Raw genomic sequence first — 11031 nt, forward strand, 5'->3', positions numbered from 1 at the left:
CCAATTATCTTGCTGGGTAAAAAATATTCCCCTTTCTGGATGGGGCATTAAAGCTAGCACTCTTCCACTTTTATCTGATAAAGCTGCTAGGTCGTATGTAGATCCATTCGGATTGTAAGGAAATTGTAGGTTAGCATAGTTGCCATTTTTATCAATGTAACGTAATGCGGTGGAATTGCTCTCAATCAATTGGTTCAAAATATCTTGATCCATAAAAAATTTGCCTTCCCCATGAGCAATAGGGAGATATAGTTCACTCAGACCCCGTAGCCAAACAGAATTACTCTGCGGATTAACTCTCACTCTAATCCAGCGGCATTGGTAATCGCCTATATCATTATGGATTAAAGCTAGATTAGAGAACTCTGGAATTAATTTTACTAATATCTGACAACCATTACATATTCCTATAATCAGCTTGTCCTGAGATAAAAACTCTTGAAACTCATCCAACAAGTTGTTTTTAATACGTAAAGCAAACGCATTACCAGCACCAGTGTCATCACCATAGGAAAAACCCCCTGGAATTGCAAGTATATTGCTTAATTTCAGTTCACCTGGATTATCTATGATATCGTTAATGTGAACGATTTTTACTTCAATATTACCAATACCAAGTTTTCTGCTGCATTCCATAAATGCAAATGCAGTTTCTTTTTCGCAATTTAAGCCATAACCAGATAGGACTGTGATTTTCATGAATTGCTAAAAATTAAAAAATTCGAATTTCTTTTTTACAAAATTTGCTACTAAATTTAACGCAAATAACACCAATAATAAAGCTATAATTGCGATAGCAGCAAGTTCAACAAATGCAATTTCAGGATTGCTTGACCATATGTATATTTGCACAGGTAGAACAGTCGCCGGATCGAAAAAGGACGTAGGTGTATCCCTTTTTTGTCATGCAAGTAGCTGACACTGGGATCCAGCAGGCTTTGCCTGCAAATAATTTTTACATTTTCCATGAAAGCACAAACCAAAAGGAGAATAATGAATGCTGGATCCCAGTGTCGGAGCATTGGGATGACACCACAGCGGGAGGCAAACACAATGTTCGTACAGTTGTGTGTCACGCACTGAGATGACAAGAGAGAGTTCTGAGATGACACAATTGACATCACTCCCTATTGTATCTACTTAGATTTCTTTTTAACATAAGTAGTACGCTCTTTGATCCTTGCAGCTTTTCCAAATAGTTTGCACAGATAATACAGTTTTGCTCTACGAACCTTTCCTTTTCTTGTCACTTGCACTGAAACCAGTGCAGGAGAATAAACAAAAAACTGAGACACTATACTTTCTCCATGGCTCACTTTTCTGACTGCAAAAGAAGAATGTAACCCGCGGTTCCTTTTTGATATACATACACCTTCAAATATCTGTATACGTTCACTTGTACCGTCAACTACTTTAAAAGTGACCTTCAAATCATCGCCAGGACGAAATTCTGGTATTTCTTTAGCTAACACTTGCATTTGCTGTTCGTTAAATTTTTTAAGTAAATTTGTCATTTATCTCTCCACTCAATAATTCAGGCCTACGCTTTTTTGTTATAACATGAGACTGCTTCTGCCTCCAATCACTTATTTTTTTGTGATTGCCAGATAACAAAACCTCAGGTACTTTATATCCCTTCCACTGCTCAGGTCTAGTATATTGAGGATATTCAAGTACACCACCACCATAATTAAAACTTTCTTCAGTAATACTATCGGTATTATTTACTACACCTGGAAGAAGTCTAATGCATGCATCAAGAACCACCATTGCAGCTGGCTCACCTCCTGAAAGTATATAATCTCCAATACTTAACTCATAAGGAGTATACGCATCAATTATCCTTTGGTCAATACCTTCAAATCGACCACACAATATTGTTATATGAGGAAACTCTAATAATTCTCTGGCAATATTCTGATTAAACTTAGTTCCAGATGGAGTCATGTAAATAAACTTAGTGTTTTTATGAACAGAGAGCATACTATCTACTGCATCACCAACTACATCAGAACGCATAACCATTCCTGCTCCACCTCCATATGGAACATCATCCACAGTTGAATGTTTATCTTTCGCAAAAGAACGAATATTTATTACTTCAAGGTTCCATATTTTTTTTTCTAACGCTTTTCCGGCAAGAGAATAGTTCAAAAACCCCGGGAACATTTCTGGGAATATGGTTAATATTGTAACATTGAATGCCATTAAGGTTTATTTTAAGTTATTTGGGGCTATACTCTAAGAATAGTAAATTGATATAATATATAGTTAAATTAAACATGTCACTGAATAAAACGATATACGAAGGTAAAGCGAAAGCCATTATTGAAACTGAAGACTCATCAACTGTTATACAGCACTTTAAAGATGATGTTACAGCATTCAATAAGGAAAAATATGAAATTATTGAGAGCAAAGGAATAATTAATAATCATATTAGTGCTTTTATCATGGAAAAGCTTGAGAAAGCAGAAATTAGCACACACTTTATAAAAACTCTAAACGAAAGAGAACAGCTAGTCAAAAAACTCAAGATAATACCTCTTGAGGTAGTAGTTAGAAATGTCGCAGCTGGCAGCTTTTGCAAACGTTTTAATATCAAAGAAGGTGAGAGGCTTGCATCTCCTATAATCGATTTTTTTTACAAAAATGATGACCTAGCCGACCCAATGGTAAGTGAAAATCACATACTGTATTTTGATTGGCTATCTAGCAAAGAAATGGATGAAGTTAAAACTACAACTTTAAAAATCAACGAAATATTAGTTCACCTATTTTCAAATGCAAGTATATATTTAGTTGATCTCAAGTTAGAATTTGGCAGATTAATAAATGACAGTACTAAAATCGTTTTAGCTGATGAAATTAGCCCTGATAACTGCAGATTATGGGATAAAAATACTTATAAAAAGCTAGATAAAGATGTCTTTCGTTTGAATTTAGGAGATTTAAAGGAAGCATACCTAGAAGTTGCAAAAAGACTGTCAGTAAAGTTAGGTTAACTAAATACTACTCTATCAAGTGGAGGGTTACATGCCTCATCAAGTTTTCCAATAATTTCAATTTTTTCTCCACGTTTTTGGAAATGATTTTTCACGTTTTGCATATTCTCAGAACTTACGATCAATACCATACCAATACCACAATTAAATGTTTTTAGCATTTCTTTCTTCTCTATTTTACCCTCCTTTGTTAGCCATAAAAATATATCTGGCCATTTCCAGGAATTAATGTCTATGTTTGCAAATAAGTTTTTTGGAAGAATTCGCGGAATATTGTCTACCAAACCACCACCCGTGATGTGCGCAATACCTTTTACTTGTGACATGATAGGCAGCAAAGAATCAACATATATTTTTGTTGGTTCAAGTAGTATTTCACTCCAAGATTTATTATTCCATAGAGATGTATCGTTATAATTTATACCTAAGCTTTTGAAAACATGGCGCACTAAAGAAAACCCATTTGAGTGAATTCCACTTGACTCTAAGCCAACTATATAATCACCTGCTTTCATCATACTACAGTTTGGAAGAATTTGCTTTCGATCAACTACACCAACCACAAACCCTGCAAGGTCATAGTGATTATTACCATACATTCCAGGCATTTCTGCAGTTTCCCCACCAACCAATGCTATTTTAGCTTGCTTGCACCCCTCTGCAATGCCCTTAACCACAGATAATAAAACATCTTTGGTCAAAACGCCTGTTGCAAAGTAATCAAGGAAAAACAAAGGCGTTGCTCCTTGTGCAAGTAAGTCATTTACACACATTGCAACTAAATCTATACCTATAGTATCATGTTTATTCACTTCTTGAGCTATCAACAGTTTCGTACCTACTCCATCAGTTGAGGAAACGAGTACTGGATGGTCATACTTCTTACTTAGTGCAGCAAAATCAAATAACGCAGAAAATGAACCTATTTCGCTGATTACTTCTTCTCTAGTAGTTTCTTGAGCAATAGGCTTGACTTCTTTTATTAACTTATTATATAGTTCAATATCTATTCCTGATCTGGTATAAGTATTCATAATCCTTTTATAAATTTTAAAATTGTTAATACTATATTAATGCCTTGATATAAAAAGTGCAACGAAACTTTCTCTTAATTGACTATTATATACTTACCAATATAGGGTAACTTAAATCATTTATAATTATCCAATGAACGAAAATACCAAAAACATACTGTTAATAACGGAACTGCTATCAGGACGGCTGCTTCATGACTTTGCTAACTCTATGAATGGAATAACGTTTGGCGTAGAAGAGCTTGAAGTAATAGATAAGAATGATGCTGATGCGCAGAAGGAAGCGTTGTTGTTTCTTAAAGAAAGCTCCGATGATTTAATATATAAACATAAAGTTATGAAGCAGGCATATTCTTCTTCAATGGATAATTATAGCTTTGATAAGACCAAATCTAATATCGAAAATTATTTATTAAAAAAAAAGTAAAGCTTACGTGGAAAATAGACGTATACTCTGCAAAAAATAAGGAAGATTTAATTGAAAAGATAAATAAGATAATTTCTAATATGGTGCTAACTATAGCCAGTGCAGTGGCGGAAGTTGAACTAGTATCTGTTTTACTGAGTCAAACAGAAGATAAAATGCTATTAACTATAAAAATTCTAAATGAACACAAACCAATAAGCAAATCATTAGTAGACAAATTAATCAAAAAAAATGACACTAATTTAAATACAAAAGATATTAATATCTATATGACCTCTTTATTATTAGAGTACTATAACACTGAAATGCATTATACTTGCGAAAATAATTTGCTGGAAATAGGTTTAACTATAACTTGAGTTGCATATTTGGTTATTACAACTTTTTCTTCGTGTCAAGGCATTCCCCGACAAGGGGTACCAAATCTAATTTTTGTAATCACTTAAGTCTAGTACTATTTTATTAATGTAGCGCTCATTTGCATCTTTGATGATAAACTTCATACCATTTTTATATTTAATGACTTCATCTACAGAAGGCACTTTACCAGCAATCGAAAGAATCAAACCACCAAGTGTAACATAGTCTTCTTCAGGGTCACGTAATTCTATTTTTAGATCCTCTTCTATATCTTTTATAAGAGCCCTTGCTGATACTTCAAACTTATTTTGAGACAATTCAGTAATGGTATATTCTGAATTTATTTCGTTTTCACTATCAATGTTTGGTATTAGTTCCTCTATAAGATCAGTCATTGAAATTAAACCATCAGTTCCACCATATTCATCCAATACGATAGCTAAGCATGATTTAGAAGAGTTCATCCTAACAAAAAGATTAGTTGTCTTCATCGAGGGTGGAACAAATATTACGCTTTGTATAATATGTTTCAGATTAAAATTTTTATCCCTATTAAAAATAACATCTTTTACATAAAAAAAGCCTATTACGTTATCAAAGTTATTTTTATAAATTGGTATTTTAGTGTGGCAAGTGTTTTTTATCTTCTTTATTATTTCACGCTCGCTTGACTCAATGTCTACTGCGCATATCTCTGTACGTGGAGTCATTATATCCATTATACCACAATCGCGGAATTTTAATAGACCATTAAATATATTAAGGTCTGGCAGATCTTTCATTAATGCCTCAGTCGCACACTTTTTCAACACAGAAGCTTTTTTGAAAAGGAAGAGAAAAATTCTATATGCTATTTTTTCTACTAAGGTTCTTTTTTTACTCAATTTATTCCCTGTAATGGCAAAAACGTTTTCAGATTAGATTTATCAAGAAAACTGTTATTAAATGTTTAATAAGCATGTGAATAATGTCAAATTAATTTGTGAATTATTTGTTGATATAAAATACCAACAATTGATCAACAACTTTTTCAACAACATATACATAGTTGTGTAACAATGCATGATGGTAAAGTATTTTCCATAAAAGAAAATTACTGACACTCTAAACACCTTACTTATACACATAAATCATAACAGAAAATCAATAATATACGAAAGTTACTCACATATTTATCCACAAGTTGAACAACGCCAATTTTTACTGAATTTTAAGTTAGTAACAAGTTATTGATAGAACTATTATTATTACTATACTTTAATATACAAAAGAATAAATAGAATAGATTGGAAAGCGGCAAAACAACAATAGCGAAAATTATTAAGAGAAATGAGCCGGGTGGAAGAGTGCCTATCTGGCTAATGCGTCAGGCTGGCAGGTCTCTTCCTGAGTACCGCAAAGCAGTAGAAAATATGAATAATTTTATGGAGATATGCTACAACACAGATTTAGTGACAGAATTGACGTTACAGCCGGTGACAAGATTTGACATGGATGCGGCGATAATTTTTTCAGACATTTTAATAATAGCTGATGTTTTGGGTTGTGACGTGAATTTCGTACGCGGTGTAGGTCCAATAATAAAACCCGTGGAAAGTCCTAAGGAATTGAAGGGTCCACAAGAAATTGAAACTAAAACCTTACCAATTCTAAACGCTATAAAAAAAGTCAGAAGCCAATTACCAAAAGAAAAATCTCTCATAGGATTTGCTGGTGGACCATGGACAGTAGCCTCATACATCATAGAAGGTGGGAGCAGCAAAACTTTTTCCAAAGTATTAAATTTTTATCCTTCGTGTTTGAAGGAAATAATTGAACGAATAACGGAAGTAACGATTATTTATCTAATTAAACAGATAGAATTTGGAGCAGATGTTATTCAGCTATTTGACAGTAATGCTGGTGCGTTATCGGAACCATTGTTTAAAGAATATGTTATCGAACCAACAAAGAGAATTATCTTGGCAATAAAGGATAGATTTTCTGATTTTCCAATAATAGGTTTTCCAAGGTCTGCTGGAAATCTTTATAAAGATTACTGCGAACAAACAGGTGTATCTGCAGTAAGTATAGATTATAATGTTCCAATAAAATGGGCGAAAGCGAATCTAAACATCCCTCTACAAGGAAACCTTGATCCTAATCTTTTAGCCTATAATAAAACGGAAGCAATCAAAGAAGCAAAACGTATAATAGATTGCTTTAGAGATTTACCCTTCATATTTAATCTCGGACATGGAGTACTCCCTGATACTCCAGTTGAAAATATTGCTGCGTTGGTAAACCTGGTAAAAAGCTACTAATACAATACACAAAATTCCTAGCTTTTTTGTTGTACGGGGTTTATCATTTAAATTTAGCTTCAGTAAAATATGTCAGACCTTGCAAAAAGAATGTTCCTAATAAAACCATCACCTACGATTGCTGTAACTGATAAGGCAAATAAGTTGAAAAATGAAGGAAAAAAGATCTGTGTTTTAGCTGCAGGAGAACCGGATTTTGATACTCCAGATCATATAAAAAAAGCAGCTATTCAAGCAATAAGTGAAGGTAAGACTAAATATACTGCTGTTGATGGAACGCGTGAGCTGAAAGAAGCAATAATTAATAAGTTAAGAAAGGATAATAACCTCGAGTACACGCTTAACCAAATCTGTGTTGGTACAGGTGCTAAGCAGGTGTTATTCAATTTGTTCATGGCAACAATTAACTCTGGAGATGAAGTTATTATTCCAGCTCCTTATTGGGTTTCATATGTTGATATGGTAAGTCTTTTTGGCGGCTTGCCAGTTGTAGTAGAATGCAAACAAAATTTTAAACTGACAGCGGAATTATTGAAAAGCAGGATAACTAAAAAAACTAAATGGTTAATTCTTAACTCACCGAACAACCCTGCAGGAGCTGTGTACACATGTGATGAATTGAAAGACATAGCACAAATATTGCTTGAATATCCACATATGAATGTCGTTACAGATGATATTTATGAGCATATAATATACGACGAAAAGTTTTTTACTATCGCTCAGGTTGAGCCGAAGCTTTATGATAGAGTTTTTGTAGTCAATGGAGTATCAAAAGCCTATGCAATGACAGGCTGGAGAATAGGGTATATTGCAGGTAGAAGTGATGTGGTAAAAGCTATCTCTACGCTGCAGTCTCAAAGCACTTCTAATCCAAATTCGATAGCACAAGCAGCAGCAGCAGCAGCATTAAACGGTGATCATAGTTTTTTGAAAGAAAGAACAAGGATTTTTAAGAGTCGTAGAGATTTTATGGTGAAAGAGCTAAATTCTGCCCCGGGATTATCAGCGTCTGTTCCACAAGGTGCGTTTTATTTATTTGTCTCATGTGAAGGATTGCTCAGTAAAAGCACAAAAAGTGGTAAGATAATAAATAATGATTTAGATTTTACTGAATACTTACTGGGAGATCATTTGGTTGCTGTGGTTCCAGGAATTGCATTTGGTCTAGAAAATTTTATCAGAATTTCTTATGCAACCTCTCAGGAACAATTAGAAATTGGATGTGATAGTATTACTAAAGCGTGCCAGGAGTTAAAATGAAATAGACTATCCATAAGTTGTATATTTTGCCATACTTCGCCAAGGTTATTTTGAATGTTCTAACTTGTGTTTTTCTATGGAAGGCATTTTTATTGATTGAGCAAGTGTCTTTCTAATATTGAATTCCTCATTTTTTTCATTTTGTTGCAGTAAGTTAATGTTATTTATTTTATTTACTAAATCTTTCCCCTTTTCCAGAGTCTTTAAATCACTTTCGTTAATGTGATGTTCATTGTAAAATTCTGCAACAATTTCTTGTATCTTGAAAAAAGCATCTAGTGTTTTTAAGCTTAAGCATTAGGTGGAGAAGGGAAGAACTCTGGAAGATTCCTTAGATATAAAATCTGTAGAAAAGAAAAGAGTTCCCTTCTCAAAAGTAGAGGCTGGACGGTATCGTAGAAAGGCCTAAATGGTTCTAATTCTGTATTCACAAGGTAAGCCTTACTTTTCATTTTTAATAGTAGTATATGGAGTTATATATGATCAACAACTTTTTAGGTATAGATGTTTCAAAAGAACGCTTTGATGTTTCTCTCTCATTCATAAGTAAAAAAGGAAAGCGTGAAACTAGGAAAAGGAAATTTAAAAATGATGATACTGGGTTTCAAGGTCTACTGAACTTTCTACAAAAACATAACGTAGAAGAAGTAAAAGCTTGCATGGAATCCACTGGTTGTTATAGCGAAGCTTTGGCTGAGTTCCTCCACAACGCTGGATATTTCGTTAGTGTTGTAAACCCAGCTTGCATAAGATTTTATGCAAAAAGTAAGCTTACACGACAAAAGAATGACCAGACTGATGCAGAGATTATTGCAGATTATTGTCAAAGACAGGAACCTTCTCGTTGGACACCACCTTCTCCTGAAAAGAAAAAATTAAAACATCTTTATCGTTGCTCAAATGCGTTAAAGGATGAGTTAACATTAGCAAATAATCATTTAGAAAAGAAAGAGAGACTGCCTAAAGAAGTTGCAAATGCTTGGGAAGACCTTGCAATGAACATAGAGCAAAAAATAGAAACAATAAAAAACTCCATACGCGAACTATTAAAACAACACAAAGAATTGTTGGAAGATTTTCAACTCCTATTAACTATTCCAGGAATAGGAGAGGAAACAGCAATAGCTATTTTAGCTGAAATTCCTGGTATAAAAGCCTTTATAAATGCTAGGCAATTGGCAGCATATGCTGGAACTATACCACAAAATATAACATCAGGCTCATCCGTACATGCCAAGCCCAGATTAAGTAAAACCGGTTCACGAACATTACGTAAAGCAATGTACTTTCCTGCTATAGCAGCTAAAAAGCATAATCCTATCATTATGGCTTCTTGCGAAAGATTAAAAGAGAAAGGCAAGCATGCTATGGCCATAGTTGGTGCTGCAATGCGTAAGTTACTTCATATAGTTTTTGGTGTTTTAAGTTCAAAAAAGGCCTTTGATCCAGATCATATCAAGAACTATAGGGCTAAAAGGTTAACTGAAGGTTTAGTACTTTAAAATCAAAAAATGCTTATAATTCATCTTATGTAAAATGGCATCTTACACAAATTTATTGAATGTTGTTGGTTAGTGGATATGTTGATAAGTAAATTTCTGCTGTTTTATATGTAACTAATTTACTTATCAACATATCCACTAACTATAATCTGTATACTGCTACACAGTTGGAAGTATTTTTTGATTTTATTATGCAATTTGGAGAATTTTTATGACTTTTTTGTTGACTAACAAGACGGTATCTTTTTTCTACTTAGTTTGGGTTATGCAAGAAGTCTAATGAAGTGAAAATAAATTTATTTACCAAAATAGAGTTGCCTTGGTCTACAGATCTTAGTTTCTTTATCATTTATCATTTCATACCACTGAGTAACCCAACCAGTGGTTCTTGCAAGTGCAAAAATAGGTGTGAACATATTTGAGGGAATATCGATAGCATTCATTATTATACCTGAGTAAAAATCAACATTTGGATATAACTTACGCACAATAAAATATTCATCCTTTAAAGCTATTTCTTCAAGTTTTTTTGCAATTTTAAGCAGTTCATTATTTTGTTCTAGTTTACTTAGAACCTCATGGCAAGCGCCTTTCAATATACGCGCGCGCGGATCATAATTTTTATAAACACGATGTCCAAATCCCATCAATTTAAATGGATCTTTATCATCTTTAGCTTTTTCGATGAATTTATCTATATCTCCACTTTGCTCTATCTCTTTTAGCATATTTATAACTGCCTCATTAGCTCCACCATGTGCTGGTCCCCAAAGTGTAGCAACTCCTGCAGAGAGGCTTGCAAACAGATTAGAACCAGCCGATCCCACCAATCTGACAGCCGCCGTAGAAGCATTCTGTTCATGATCAGCATGGAGAGTAAATATTTTATCCAGAGCTTTTGCAAAAAGGGCGCTTTTATCATTATCAACAGCATCGCCAAATATCATCTTTAAGAAATTTTCACTGTAACTTAATTCATTGTTAGCATTTATGAATTCCTGATTGTTGTTATGCCTACAAATCATTGCAATAATTGTGGAAACTTGCGCTATTGCAGAAATTCCAAAATCTAGGTCTTCACCATTGACATTGTTGCCATGCTTTTCATGATAAGATGCTGACAAACTTGCAAAACAT

The 11031-nt window shown here is 33.7% G+C and overlaps 1 protein-coding gene and 1 long non-coding RNA gene across 3 annotated transcripts; both read right to left on the minus strand.

Moving 5' to 3' along the window:
• Positions 1-2728: 2728 nt before the first annotated feature.
• LOC123257986 (phosphoribosylformylglycinamidine cyclo-ligase-like) lies at positions 2729-4494 on the minus strand. Of its 2 annotated transcripts, XM_044717915.1 has the most exons (3): positions 4474-4494; positions 4137-4414; positions 2729-4043 (listed from the first exon to the last, which is right to left on the minus strand). In XM_044717915.1, the coding sequence occupies exon 3, from the start codon at positions 4037-4039 to the stop codon at positions 3002-3004; it is 1038 nt and encodes a 345-aa protein (XP_044573850.1). In that variant the 5' UTR covers positions 4040-4043; positions 4137-4414; positions 4474-4494; the 3' UTR covers positions 2729-3001. The 2 variants fall into 2 exon arrangements, with proteins under 2 accessions (XP_044573850.1, XP_044573849.1); XM_044717914.1 differs by having other exon boundaries at positions 4137-4493.
• Positions 4495-4713: 219 nt separating this feature from the next.
• Positions 4714-6234, minus strand: LOC123257987. Its single transcript, XR_006507955.1, has 2 exons — positions 5995-6234; positions 4714-5718 (listed from the first exon to the last, which is right to left on the minus strand). It is a non-coding gene; the product is annotated as an uncharacterized LOC123257987 (long non-coding RNA).
• Between the last annotated feature and the right edge of the window lie 4797 nt (positions 6235-11031).

The sequence above is a fragment of the Drosophila ananassae genome, assembly GCF_017639315.1.
Source record: "Drosophila ananassae strain 14024-0371.13 chromosome 4 unlocalized genomic scaffold, ASM1763931v2 tig00000078, whole genome shotgun sequence".
NCBI classification, from domain to species: Eukaryota; Metazoa; Arthropoda; class Insecta; order Diptera; family Drosophilidae; genus Drosophila; species Drosophila ananassae.

Bases quoted from the DNA above. Each gene is read 5' to 3' on its own strand.
- LOC123257986 (XM_044717915.1), bottom strand. From the start codon at position 4,039: ATGAATACTTATACCAGATCAGGAATAGATATTGAACTATATAATAAG.